The sequence below is a fragment of the Schistocerca serialis genome, chromosome 4 (genome assembly GCF_023864345.2).
Source record: "Schistocerca serialis cubense isolate TAMUIC-IGC-003099 chromosome 4, iqSchSeri2.2, whole genome shotgun sequence".
Lineage (NCBI taxonomy): Eukaryota > Metazoa > Arthropoda > Insecta > Orthoptera > Acrididae > Schistocerca > Schistocerca serialis.
Genome location: NC_064641.1, coordinates 859,946,474 through 859,961,628, shown reverse-complemented (window position 1 = coordinate 859,961,628; position 15,155 = coordinate 859,946,474). Strand labels below are relative to the sequence as shown.

General features: G+C 38.8%; 1 protein-coding gene across 1 annotated transcript in view; it reads left to right on the top strand.

The window, feature by feature from the left end:
* LOC126473497 (hemocytin) overlaps positions 1 to 15,155 on the top strand; it is a 568,134-nt gene that overhangs the window by 499,272 nt on the left and 53,707 nt on the right. Inside the window, exons 70-71 of the mRNA XM_050100583.1 lie at positions 14,411 to 14,617; positions 15,015 to 15,134. Of these exons, the coding sequence (XP_049956540.1) occupies positions 14,411 to 14,617; positions 15,015 to 15,134 (327 nt within the window). The remainder of the gene's footprint in view (positions 1 to 14,410; positions 14,618 to 15,014; positions 15,135 to 15,155) is intronic.

Genomic DNA, 15,155 nt, shown 5'->3' with positions numbered 1-15,155 from the left:
ATACTGGGAAAGCACCTCATAACAGGAAAGTAGAACTTTATTTAACGCAGATGATTAGCTCCAATCAAAACTTACAGGTGTACTGCATGCAGTATTGCTAAATATTCCACATGTCATGAGAAATGTAAAACCATTTACTATGCACAAAAAATTCAAACTTCCAAGAAGAAAGGAAAGATAATTTGGAGTGTTGTTAAGAAAGAAATGAAAAACTTTGTAAGGAAAATGTCAGCAGCAGTGTATCTGTTGTTAAATTCAAGTCATCTGCCACTAAATTCATTGAATTCTGCCTTAACAGTTACCAGTATCTGAAGGTAAAAGCGACAAAAAGTCAATCCTAAGTCCTACTAGGACTGGCATAGCAAAAATATGGAAACCATAGATTGCTGAATGAGATTTCCACTCTGCAGTGGAGTGTGTGTTGGTATGAAACTTCCTGGCAGATTAAAACTGTGTGCTGGACCAAGCCTCGATCTCGATCAGGAACACAGTTTTAATCTGCCAGTAAGTTTCAGGATAGATTGCTACACACCACACAGAATAGTTGTTGAGTCGCAGGCAGGCACAGCAAATAGAGTGGTAGAAATTCTGTTTCTGTCTTCCTGCAACTCAGTACCTTCACTGTGTAGTGAGGAGCAATCTATGGCTTCCATATTCTTATTATTCCACCCTGGACCTCATATATTTAGACAGGGACTGCATATGCCACCAGTTTTGCCACATCCACAATAAATGAGATCACAAAAGTGATTAATCAATGAAAAATGGTAACTGGCTATGACAGTATTTCAACAGAAACAGTGCCCTCTTTTAGTTACCTTTTTAACCAGCCAATGAGTCCAGGTGTATTTCCTGAAACACTGAAGTATATGGTAGTACCACTCATGTATAATGGTGAAGGTAAACAAATGTGATCTAATTGTAGAACCATTCCTTTGCTCTCAAATTTTTTTGAGAAGTTAGCTTGTAAAAGAGTATTTAATTACCTTTCTGACAAAATCCTGTTAACAACAGTTCAGTGTGGTGTCCATGTGTCCGTGAAGCTTTTTTTGCTAAGAAAGCAGTATATGTCACCACAAATCCAGTTGTGGTCAAGGTGAAAAAAAATTGCCCTTTTAGCTCAGGCCTGCGTGCTTACCACTTAGAAATTTCTCTTGTTGTATAGGCCTGCAGCACTGCAAGCATAATTTGCTTCCTTTCATTCATTACTGTCCTATAGTGTAATCTTCTGAGGCATAGCAGATTAGTTAAAAAAGTATTTATTTTACAGAAGTATGCAGTAAGAATAACCAAACTTTTTGCAGGAGCCTCCAGAAAAACCTAGGGATTCTTAAACTTAGATGTGATTATGTATACTCTTATAATGGGGAAGTTCAGATAGATGTAAATACTTTACAACACACACACACACACACACACACACACACACACACAGGCCTGTGCACCCAGCCAGCACTATGAAGGGGCACGGGTGTGTGTTAGTGGTGTTTTTTTGCGCGCGTGTGTGTGTGTGTGTGTGTGTGTGTGTGTTTTGTGTGTGTGTCTTTGTTTGTTTGTTTGTTTGTTTGTACTCTACTGTGAGAGAAGATTTACTCCAAAACATAGCAAGTTTTCTGTCTTTTTGTCTGTTCCTGTTGATGAGGTAATGCTTCTGCTTTCTGTTGAGTAGCCCTCCTTTACTCCTAAATACATATACTTTCTAATGGTATTTGTGGTTCATAACAAGGGTGAATTTAGAATGAACAGTGAAATTCACATCACAATACTTCAAGTAAAAATCGTCTCAATACAGACAATATGTTCCTATCTGGGATTCAAATCGCAGATTTATGTTCTGGTGCAAATGTCTTTAACCAGTTATTGGTAGACATCAGGCAAGAAATTGAAAATTCTGATATTTGAAACCAAGTAGAAGAATAGCTTATTATCCACTTATATAGTTTATAAAATATTTGGAGTCAGAAATGTAAATTTTCATTAACTCTAAAATGTGTATTAAGGAGATCTTGGTATTACCAGAATATAGACTACTGACAATGCTCCATGTAAAGTTACATAAATACTTAGTTTGAAGTATTACATTGATGGCCATCAAAACTCCATTTACTAATAAGGGTTGTTTGTCAAAATGACATGAGGTGAACTACATAGTTGGATAAGCAAATATCTAACATTTCAGTGCACTTACACACAGTAAATAGGAATAACACCATCTACATTCTGTACGCAGTTGATTTCTCATTCAGAAATTACATTTGAATGTTGTCTGTTTGTAACAAGATTATTTTATGTCTCGCATAAGAAGGACAAAGTGTACCAGCACATGTCGGAATTAAATGGCAGCAGCAGGATGTGCTCCCTGCCGCCGTTGGATAAGCAGCTGCAGCAGCAAGTCGTATACTCCTAGCTCACTCATTTGTTACATAGTTTAATTCTTAATTTCTTTGCGTGTTTTTGGTACTTGCATTGTTTAATTCATAAATTTCTGGCGTATTATAGTATTTGAGAGTTGTAGCATCGCATTTTAGTACCTGAATAGTGTAAATTCGCGTAGTCGTTTGTCTTCTGTTTTTGTTTTGCACAGCCAGTTTTGGTTGGTCACAGTCAGTGTGCTCCCTGCCGCCGTTGGATAAGCAGCTGCAGCAGCAAGTCATATACTCCTAGCTCACTCATTTGTTACATAGTTTAATTCTTAATTTCTTTGCGTGTTTTTGGTACTTGCATTGTTTAATTCATAAATTTCGGGCGTATTACAGTATTTGAGAGTTGTAGCATCACGTTTTAGTACCTGAATAGTGTAAAATCGCGTAGTCTCCTTCCGCCGCCGAGCAGTGTGTCAGCAGTGCGCAAGTAACAGCATTACTGCATTTACTAGGCAATCTTGTATTTTAATAACCGTTTAAATTTTGTCGATTTGTTTGCGCTTTCTGTAGATTAGTTCAGACGTTCTTTGCACAACAGTTTTTAGCATGGATAGGGACTGCAACTGCTGTGTTCGGATGCAGGCTGAGTTGGCATCCCTTCGCTCCCAGCTTCAGGCAGTGTTGACTTCGGTCACACAGTTTGAGGCTGTTGCCAATGGGTATCACTGTGGGGGTCCGGATGGGGGTTTGTCGGGGACGGCCAGCTCGTCCCCACGCATCCCCCGATCGGACTAAGACTGTGGTTGCCCGGGATACTGCCCGCATTGAGGCTGATCCCTCACCTGTGGTAGAGTGGGAGGTCATCTCAAGGTGTGGCAGGGGGCGAAAGACATTCCGGAGGGCTGAACGGAAGGCCTCTCCAGTTTGTCTGATGAACCGGTTTCAGGCTCTGTCTCAGGCTGATACTGATCTTCGGCCTGACATGGCTGCTTGTCCTGTTCCAGAGGTTGCCCCTCAGTCTGCAAGATCCGGGCAGTCGCAGAGGGTGGGCTAACTGGTAGTTGGGAGCTCCAACGTCAGGCGCGTAATGGGGCCCCTTAGGGATATGGCAGCAAGAGAGGGGAAGAAAACCAATGTGCACTCCGTGTGCATACCGGGGGAGTCATTCCAGATGTGGAAAGGGTCCTTCCGGATGCCATGAAGGGTACAGGGTGCACCCATCTGCAGGTGGTCGCTCATGTCGGCACCAATGATGTGTGTCGCTATGGATCGGAGGAAATCCTCTCTGGCTTCCGGCGGCTATCTGATTTGGTGAAGACTGCCAGTCTCGCTAGCGGGATGAAAGCAGAGCTCACCATCTGCAGCATCGTCGACAGGACTGACTGCGGACTTTTGGTACAGAGCCGAGTGGAGGGTCTGAATCAGAGGCTGAGACGGTTCTGCGACCGTGTGGGCTGCAGATTCCTCGACTTGCGCCATAGGGTGGTGGGGTTTCGGGTTCCGCTGGATAGGTCAGGAGTCCACTACACACAGCAGGTGGCTACACGGGTAGCAGGGGTTGTGTGGCGGTGACTGGGCGGTTTTTTAGGTTAGATGGCCTCGGGCAAGTACAGAAAGGGCAACAGCCTCAAAGAGTGCAGGGCAAAGTCAGGACATGCAGGGACCAAGCAGCAATCGGTATTGTAATTGTAAACTGTCGAAGCTGTGTTGGTAAAGTACCGGAACTTCAAGCACTGATAGAAAGCACCGAAGCTGAAATCGTTATAGGTACAGAAAGCTGGCTGAAGCCAGAGATAAATTATGCCGAAATTTTTACAAAGGCACAGACGGTGCTTAGAAGGGACAGATTACATGCAACCGGTGGTGGCGTGTTTGTCGCTGTTAGTAGTAGTTTATCCTGTAGTGAGGTAGGAGTGGAAAGTTCCTGTGAATTATTATGGGTGGAGGTTACACTCAACAACCTAGCTAGGTTAATGATTGGCTCCTTTTACAGACCTCCCGACTCAGCAGCGTTAGTGGCAGAACAACTGAGAAAAAATCTGGAATACATTTCACATAAATTTCCTCAGTATGATATAGTCTTAGGTGGAGATTTCAATTTACCAGATATAGACTGGGACACTCAGATGTTTAGGACAGGTGGTAGGGACAGAGCATCGAGTGACATTATACTGAGTGCACTATCCAAAAATTACCTCGAGCAATTAAACAGAGAACCGACTCGTGGAGATAACATCTTGGACCTACTGATAGCAAACAGACTCGAACTTTTCGACTCTGTATGTGCAGAACAGGGAATCAGTGATCATAAGGCCGTTGCAGCATCCCTGAATATGGAAGTTAATAGGAATATAAAAAAAGGGAGGAAGGTTTATCTGTTTAGCAAGAGTAATAGAAGGCAGATTTCAGACTACCTAACAGATCAAAACGAAAATTTCTGTTCCGACACTGACAATGTTGAGTGTTTATGGAAAAAGTTCAAGGCAATCGTAAAATGCGTTTTAGACAGGTACGTGCCGAGTAAAACTGTGGGGGACGGGAAAAACCCACCGCGGTACAACAACAAAGTTAGGAAACTACTGCGAAAGCAAAGAGAGCTTCACTCTAAGTTTAAAGGCAGCTGAAACCTCTCAGACAAACAGAAGCTAACCGATGTCAAAATTAGTGTAAGGAGGGCTATGTGTGAAGCGTTCAGTGAATTCGAAAGTAAAATTCTATGTACCGACTTGACAGAAAATCTTAGGAAGTTCTGGTCTTACGTTAAATCAGTAAGTGGCTCGAAACAGCATATCCAGACACTCCAGGATGATGATGGCATTCAAACAGAGGATGACACGTGTAAAGCTGAAATACTAAACACCTTTTTCCAAAGCTGTTTCACAGAGGAAGACCGCACTGCAGTTCCTTCTCTAAATCCTTGCACAAACGAAAAAATGGCTGACATCAAAATAAGTGTCCAAGGAATACAAAAGCAACTGGAATCACTCAACAGAGGAAAGTCCACTGGACCTGACGGGATACCAATTCGATTCTACACAGAGTACGCGAAAGAACTTGCCCCCCTTCTAACAGCCATGTACCGCAAGTCTCTAGAGGAACAGAGGGTTCCAAATGATTGGAAAAGAGCACAGGTAGTCCCAGTCTTCAAGAAGGGTCTTCGAGCAGATGCACAAAACTATAGACCAATATCTCTGACGTCGATCTGTTGTAGAATTTTAGAACATGTTTTTTGCTCGAGTATCATGTTGTTTTTGGAAACCCAGAATCTACTATGTAGGAATCAACATGGATTCCGGAAACAGTGATCGTGTGAGACCCAACTCGCTTTATTTGTTCATGAGAGATAGTGTCGGAAGTTCCATGCGGTTTTTCGCGGATGATGCTGTAGTATACAGAGAAGTTGCAGCATTAGAAAATTATAGCGAAATGCAGGAAGATCTGCAGCGGATAGGCACTTGGTGCAGGGAGTGGCAACTGTCCCTTAACGTAGACAAATGTAAGGTATTGCGAATACATAGAAAGAAGGATCCTTTATTGTATGATTATATGATAGCGGAACAAACACTGGTAGCAGTTACTTCTGTAAAATATCTGGGAGTATGCGTGCGGAACGATTTGAAGTGGAATGATCATATAAAATTAATTGTTGGTAAGGCGGGTACCAGGTTGAGATTCATTGGGAGAGTGCTTAGAAAATGTAGTCCATCAACAAAGGAGGTCGCTTACAAAACACTCGTTCGACCTATACTTGAGTATTGCTCATCAGTGTGGGATCCGTACCAGATCGGGTTGACGGAGTAGATAGAGAAGATCCAAAGAAGAGTGGCACGTTTCGTCACAGGGTTATTTGGTAACCGTGATAGTGTTACGGAGATGTTTAATAAACTCAAGTGGCAGACTCTGCAAGAGAGGCGCTCTGCATCGCGGTGTAGCTTGCTCGCCAGGTTTCGAGAGGGTGCGTTTCTGGATGAGGTATCGAATATATTGCTTCCCCCTACTTATACCTCCCGAGGAGATCACGAATGTAAAATTAGAGAGATTAGAGCGCGCACGGAGGCTTTCAGACAGTCGTTCTTCCCACGAACCATACGCGACTGGGACAGGAAAGGGAGGTAATGACAGTGACACGTAAAGTGCCCTCCACCACACACCGTTGGGTGGCTTGCGGAGTATAAATGTAGATGTAGATGTAGGATCCTGGCCAATCAACCTGTGGTTTATCACCCCATGATATTACTGCTCACATTTCTTGGGATCCCCACGTCTGCCATATGAATACAGAATCATTGGATTCGAGATGGCCATCCTCAGTTTGTTGCATGATTACAGCAGCCCAGCATGACTCGTGCTTGAGAAACAGAATATTGTTCACTCAGATTTGGAGAATCATACAGTCATGTTGCATTGCTTGATACAGGAAATGGGCTTATGTGCAGGAAGACAAGTATCCACATGGACAGTGTGCTGGTCTCTGGAACATCACAGATTAATGGTGCTGTGACCATTGTTACGTCTTCACTTAACACTTTAAAAGTTGCTGTGCCCAACAACCTTGTCATCTGTATACATTTATTTAATCATATATTCTTCTATCTAGACTGTATGCAAAAAAATAAGTAAAATTTTGAAATTTACTATCCTTTTTTATGTTGCATTTGTAATAGGGACCAGTGTAAATAAGACAAGTATCCACATGGACAGTGTGGCGGTCTCTGGAGCATCACAGATTAATGGTGCTGTGACCATTGTTACGTCTTCGCTTAACACTTTAAACGTTGCTGTGCCCAACAACCTTGTCATCTGTATACATTTATTTAATCATATATTCTTCTATCTAGACTGTATGCAAAAAATAAGTAAAATTTTGAAATTTACTATCCTTTTTTATGTTGCATTTGTAATAGGGAGCAGTGTAAATAAAGGCAGCATCTAAATAGGGTAGACTAGTGGCTTCCTTCAAAGCATAGTAAAACCCTGATTTTACATTCTCGTATTTTATGTTTTCCTTCTTCTTTAATTCATTTTTGTCAGTCCCAACAGAAGTCCTTGTTCTCTCAATACAATGTTTTCCCATCATTAACAATGTTGTGTTACAACATTTTCCACATTTTAAGTTTACTTTGGTATCATCACGACCTTTAACATAGATTTTCATGCATATCTCTGCAAAAAGTGCAGCATATCCCTGCGCAAAGTTAGCATTGGAACAAAGCAGAAAATGCAAACTGTATTCAAAGTTACTGATAGTGTAACCAAGATCTTCATAGTCAGCAAGTTGGCTCACTGTCACCTGTAATATAGGTTCAGACAATGGAAAATCCAGCATGAAACAATGGCAAGATTATGAAAAGGGTAGACTGCTACTCATCATAAAGAGGACGTGGTGGGTCATAGACAGGCACAACAAAAAGACTGTTAGACAAATAAGCTTTCAGCCACAGGGCCTTCTTCTGAATTAGAGAACACACACACACACACACACACACACACACACACACACACACACACACACACACAAGCGCGCGCGCACATACGCTGATGCAACTCACATGCAGAACCACTGTCTCTGGCTGCTGAGACAGAACCACAGTGAACAAAGGAGGACTCACATCAACTTTCACTGAAAGTAAACCAAACAATGGAAAATCCAGGACAGAATGTTACATTCACTCAAAGTAATTCACCTGTAAACAGACTCAGTAAAAGACATCTTCTTAAATTGATACCCGTTAGAGAAATGTCAAAATGGTGTCACAGGAGATCTAAGATTCGTGCTGAACTAAGCAAATAAGATCTGTGAAAGTAGCAGGGAAAGATACCAGATAATATTCTGACACATGTGATGTGGGAATTTGTTTTCTAAAGTGCTGTGAAATTTTTTATACTAAGGCAAACATGACAAGTTAGCTTTCTTAAAAACATGTATTTTCAAACAGTTTTATTTTCAGTACCAATATCTTGTAATCCCCCATTTTCAAACAGTTTTATTTGTAATACTAGCATCTTCTAATCCTTTTTTCATTTAGGAAAGATAAAAAAATTTTGGTTGTAGTTGTGAAAATAACACATATTCATTTCAATATAAAAAAATTGTCACTGATGTAAAGCCATGTTTCTTTTGAGTATTTGATAGAAAAAGAAACCAAGCAATTAACTGACCTAAGATCTATGCAGTAGAACCTGCTACACAAAATGCAGAAAAGCTATGAAAAAGCACAGGATCAGCCAGGTGAACAACATCCTAGCTGCTCAACCCTCATAGTGTTGGATAACTTTACCCATTCTACATCCCTTCCTTCATGAGGGGATTTATGGAACAGAATGTGTGAATGAATGGAGGAAATTAAAGTTCCACTCTCTTGCGTCAGTTTTCTCAATCTTGCTTGCATAAAGTATGAATTAGGTAACAACAAAACTAATTTCACATTTTGGTTTAGTTTTTGACATTAAGGACAAAATATTTTCCTTGTTTATGACTCTGAGTATTTACACATTGACCTATTCTGGCAACAGTGCTTCAAATATGCGCCTGAACATTCTCTGTTGCAGAAATATTTGGGTTTCTTCTTTTTGCTGTACACAAAAATCGCCAAGACTTTTTTCAGCTCCTTTACATCTAAAGCAAAGATGTGGGGAATGTTTAGCATTCTGACAAAAGAGTACTATAATATTAAAGTGAATGTGCCCTCTAATTTACTTGACAAAAAAAGTGATGTACATATTTTTTGATGAAAATAAATTATAGTACCCATAATCCTTTCAACTGTGTTTTAATATACTCCACATTATCTCGCACAATTGCTTCTGTGTACCTGCTTTCTTTTTTTATTTAATGATTTTACTTTGTGTCCTTTTTGTGGTATATGTTTATTCATTTATTTAGTGCCCATATTATCAAATTCATGATACTGGACTTGTCGAAGTACAGAACAGTATAAAATATTACATGTTTAAATCATGTACATAATCTTATCATTTGTATCAACACATCTATATAACAAAAACATTATTCTGCTTACATACATACAGACAGAAGAAAAGCTTGTAAAACCTCTTGGCTGATTTTACTAAAACTATTAAATACCAGTACTTTAGTTAACGAGGCATAGTAACATACACAAAAGCTAGGTGCATTATTACTTACATACATACTTAGATGAAAGAAGATTGGTTTTGTCTAGGTATGGTTGATAATTATGAATTTTTGTTTAGAGAGTTATGAAGTAGATCTACAGATTTGAGCGAAATTCCAGGTATTTGTTAATGGTGTAGAAGCTGTTGTTTATTAGTAGATTTTTTAGTTCTTTTTTGAATGTATTACTGTTTGGTATTTTTTTGATGCTATCTGGCAATGCACTGTACAGAATTTTTGGTTTGTACACAGCACTGTCCTGATATATTGATTTTCTGTGCACATCCCTATGATAGTCATCCCTGTTCCTTGTTTGATAATGGTGGATCTCACTATTCAAAGGTGAAACTTAATGGTTTTTAATGAAGCATATGCTTTCAAATTTAAATATAAATGGTAAAGTCATGATTTATAATTCCTTAAAGATACCTCTACATGGTCTTCTGTAAGCAACATAACTTATTAATCTTAAAGCTTTCTTTTGGAGCTTAAAAGACTGCTTTGCAAAAGCACACTTCAGTAGACTATGCATGTCTGCATTATATGCACTTAACATTGTTTCAGTATTGCAGCAATCTTTAAGAACTCTTAATATGTAGCAGTACTTGCTTAATTTTTTTGTTAAGCATTTCTACATGTTTTCCCATCTTAGATGCTCATCCACCCATAATCTTAAAAATTTTATGTGATTCTTTTGCTGAATGTGGCTATTCGATAATGTGGATTTTACTTTGGTCCTATTTTTGTTTCTTATATGGTTTTTCTTGTCATTGACAACTAGACAGTTACCTTTAAACCACTTTTCTGCCACTTCTGCTGTTTTGTCAATTTTTTTCTGCATCTCATAATCATTCTTCCCTTTTATAATAAAGCTGGTATCATCAGAAAATAATATAGTATCAGCTGTTGAAAAAAACTGTGTGCCAGACTGAGACTTGAACTCGAGACCTTTACCTTTTGCAGGAAAGTGCTCTACCAAGTGCCCGTGAAAGGCAAGGGTCCCGAGTTCGAGTCTCGGTCCAGCACACAGTTTCAATTTGCCAGGAAGTTTCATATCAGTGCACACTCTGCCACAGAGTGAATATCTCATTCTGGAAACACCCCTAGGCTGTGGCTAAGCCATATCACCGCAATATCCTTTCTTTCAGGAGTGCTAGTTCTGCAAAGTTTGCAGAAGAGCTTCTGTGAAGTCTGGAAGGTAGGAGACGAGTTACTGGCAGAATTGAAGCTGTAAGGAAGGGTCGTAAGTCATGCTTGGGTAGCTCAGTTGGTAGAGCACTTGCCCACAAAAGGCAAAGGTCCCGAGTTTGAGTCTTGGTCTGGCACACAGTTTTAATCTGCCAGGAAGTTTCATATCAGCGCACACTCTTCCGCACAGTGAAAATCTCATTCTGAAGTTTTAGGACACTGAAGAGAGCTGTTTGTGTAAACTTGCCTTTCCTGAAACCATTCTGTGCATTTACAAGAATTTTATTTTTGTTTAGGAAATCTAGCAATCTCTCATACATTATTCTTTTGATTATTTTCAAAGATACAGATAATAATGATAGAGGTCTCAAATTTTTAATGTCAAACTTGTCACCACTTTTAGAAACTGGTATTACTGTAGACTGCTTAAGTTTATTTGGAAACACACCAGTTTCAAAGGAGCCATTGATTATGTCCCAAGTTGAGAGACAACATTATTGGTACTATATTTAATAATATTGTCAGGGACACCATCAAATCCACATGTCATTTTACTCTTTAGTTTGCTGATAGCCATTTGTACTTCTTTGGGTGTTACGGGATATAGGTACACTGTCCGTTCATTTATTGGAGTTGTTACCTTTGTCTTTGGATTATATTTAGTGGTGATCATGTTTTCGGCTACATTAATATAATGATCATTAAATATATTAGCTATTAGAAGTGGACCATCAACAACTTCATTTTTGTGTTTTATGGTGATTTTATTACTTCCACTTTCATGTTTGCCTGTATAATTATTAATAACTTTCCATCATAGATTTTGTTTTGTTGTTACCTTTTCTAATATATGATTCATTGTACTTCCTTTTTGCAGCAATTATAGCTTCCCTGTGCTTTTTCCTATAACACTTGGCATATGGTGTCAAGATAGTATTTTGCTTTGCACACTTATATAGCATCCTAAGACTTTCTGATGACTCTTTGATTTGTTATCCATGAATTTGTTTATTTTCATTCTCTTCAGAGGGAAGTAACTATCAAAGCAGTATTTATGATTTGACAAGAACTTATTGAATTTCATATCTACAGAACTAAAGCTTTCCAGGTCCCAGTTTACATTTTTAACATTAGATTAACTACCCTAATGCTGTCATCATTAATTAATCTTTTCTCAATATATCTCCTGTTGTCACTTCTCTCACGAGATTTCTCGAAAGCCAATTTAACTGCTTGATGATCAGAGAAACCTGTATCCAATACCTCAGATTAAAGCCACATTTTGATTTGCCAATGAATATTGTATCTATAGTACTTTCACTCTTGCAGCTGTATCTCATGGTATCTTCCACACACATGTCCATGTTCTATGTTTTTAGTAGATTAACAAGTTTTTGCCCTTTTTTACAGTTGTCCTTGAAATTAATATTGAAATCCCCAAGCACAATTATGTATTTTGACTGTCTGTTTAGATAATTCAGAAGATTTTCCAAATTTGCAGAGAATAATACAAAATTGCCAGATGGGGACCTATATATACATGTAATTACAATTTTACTATCTGTTAGTTCACATAAACAATATTCCTTTTTCAATTCAGTAGACACTTTTAAGCCTAATTTCCTTTGATTTAATACCAGTTCTTACATATATACATGTTACACCCCCTCTGTATGTTTCCGTGCAAAAGCTGCTGACCAACTGGAAGTCTGAGATCCCAACTGCACATTTTTGTAGTTCTTGTAGCCAGTGTTCAGTTATACACAAGATAGAAATCTCCTTAAATGAACCATTCAAAAGGACCTCTAACTCATACAGCTTACTTCCCCCTCTGTATGTTTCCGTGCAAAAGCTGCTGACCAACTGGAAGTCTGAGATCCCAACTGCACATTTTTGTAGTTCTTGTAGCCAGTGTTCAGTTATACACAAGATAGAAATCTCCTTAAATGAACCATTCAAAAGGACCTCTAACTCATACAGCTTACTGGTTAAGCCCTGTACATTATGATATAGGATAGTTAAAGAATTATTCAGTTCTATGACAGTTATGTTTCTGGCTTGGTTACTTCTTTGAAGAGTAGGCTCTAGTCTTTCTGTTTCTGACCTGATTTTCACCTCCTAGGGGCCCTGGACTTCTTCTTGGTTGTTTTCTTCTGCAGTGGATTGAGCCATAAAACATCCTTCATATGTTGTTTGGATGCTAACTTCTGCCTGGTGCTTTGTCGTGACCTGTTGTTTTTAACTTCTGTCCACTCTGGTACAGCTTCCTTCTCAGTCTTTTTACATGGTGATGTCTTCTGTGCTGGTTCCCTGCCATTTGTTCATTCCACTGAACGCATATTTACTGTTAACTTTTTGGTTTCTTCTTCTGTTATTTTCATATACTGTGGTGATACTGTCTTCTGTGTTCCTTCCTTGTCACTTGTTCATTCCATGGTATGCATATTTGCTGTTAATTTTTTGGTTTTGTCTTCTGTTATTTTCCCATATTGTAAGCATACGGTTTCGTTGAGTGACCGATCTGCCTGTTTCAAGCAGTTAACAGAGATCAGTGATGGTGCGGTGGGCTGAATCATGGCTGAATAATGAAGGTTCATGCATAATTTTTCCTTCCCTTTCAGCACCAAATGTAGCCCATGCTTTGTATAATCAGTCCTCCTTAAAAAGAGATTTACATCCAGTACCTCAGCGTGACTGTACTGGGCAACAAATTCCATCAAGAATGTATCCATTTTGTATATTTTGTCATTCCAGTCCACCCTGTCGTATCTGTAGGGCACTGTACACAGAATCACTTTAGTGTTCATAGATTTTGTGAGTATCATGTTCACAGTGCATTGGTAATCCTTGATATCTGAAACTACATCATTTGTTCCAGGCAGGACAATAACACATTCAAATTTACTGAAATCCTTTACCTTTTCTTCAATGTTATTAACAACATATTTCAACTGTGTATTTGGTTTGACAACAGACGTCACAAAATATGTTCGTGGAAGTGTCTGATTTAGTAAACTAGTGCAGTGTCATCCAGGACTACCAGATAGAAATAAAATCTTGTGTCTTGTACCTGCATGCTTTCCAGTACTTAAAACTTTCTTGTAGCTGTTGTTATTTATTTTACAGGAGTTACTAAACACATTACTTCTTGACGATGCAAGAGCACTTTGTTTACTTCTGGAGTTTTCGTAATTTATTGTAGATAACAGACGTTGTTGTGCACTAAATTTATGCTGCTTTCACACTTTTTTTGATTTCCGACACTCTGTTAACTGTTTATGCATATATCTTTTGTCAACTTATCCAAATAAGTCAAGTTTTCTGTCGTCATTTCCTGTTTCAACATTTTTTTCTAATGTAAGTTTACTAATATCCACTTTCAGTTCACTGATCATAAGTTGTAATTTAGTAACACGGTCATTCAGTTTCGATATTTCATGTTTATATTGAACACACACTTTCTTTTTACCAGAAAAATTGACACTTTTCTTACCAAGATGCATGATAGACTTTTACACTAGCCGCCATGTTTTACTTTCATATATGTCTTGCATTCAACACTTTTCATAATCATCATCAGTATTAACAAGTTAACACAAGTAATTCCAATATTTGATGGATAAATTGATCATGTGCCTATCTCTGAAAAAGATGAAAGTTTTTTTTCTAAATTACTATTTGGTTTTACTGTTTCAGTGGATATTTCATGATGTGTTTCTGCTTTCAGCCTGGTGAACGATGGCAGGATGGCCCTTGCAAATATTGTGAGTGCATAGGAAGCACACCAGGCCCATATCACCCAGAGTGCAATATAAGCCCTTGTCTTGAACCTGTAACTGATCAAGATTATGTAATAGAAGAGAAGAAAAAGTATGGCGAATGCTGCCCTCTCTATGAAAAGATTGCATGCCAAGAGGGAGGACGTACCTACCAAGTGAGTAGCCTTTAAAAATACACTCCTCTCATCTTTTGTTTCATTGCCCAAGCTAATAGCACTAATGGTTTAAAAACCACTAGCAGGAGACATGTTGAGCTTCATAAAACAGCTATCAACAGTTTTAAGAATGTTATGCAGACATAACTGTAGAATCATTGTTCATGGAGACTTTAATTTTGGTTTTCTGTCATGTAGTACTGATTGAGAACCCCTAGAATTATTAATATCCAGCTTTGGATTACCTGCCACGGTAAAGTGCATTTTTTGCTGCTCTGTAGTTATAAAGAGGATACTTCTGTAGATCAGTTGAAACCTCTGTGCTCTTTGCATCTCAAATAATATGTCATAGAATTGCTTTTTGTTAACACCTCACAATTTCTTTCTGTTTTCAAAGGTTGGAGAACAGTGGCCTTCACCTGATGGAAATCCTTGTGTTATCTTATCATGTGAGGAAACAGAGGATGGTATAGCAAAGAAGACACATGTTGAGAAATGTCAAACACAATGCCAGGAGGTCAGTACATTTGGATGAAGG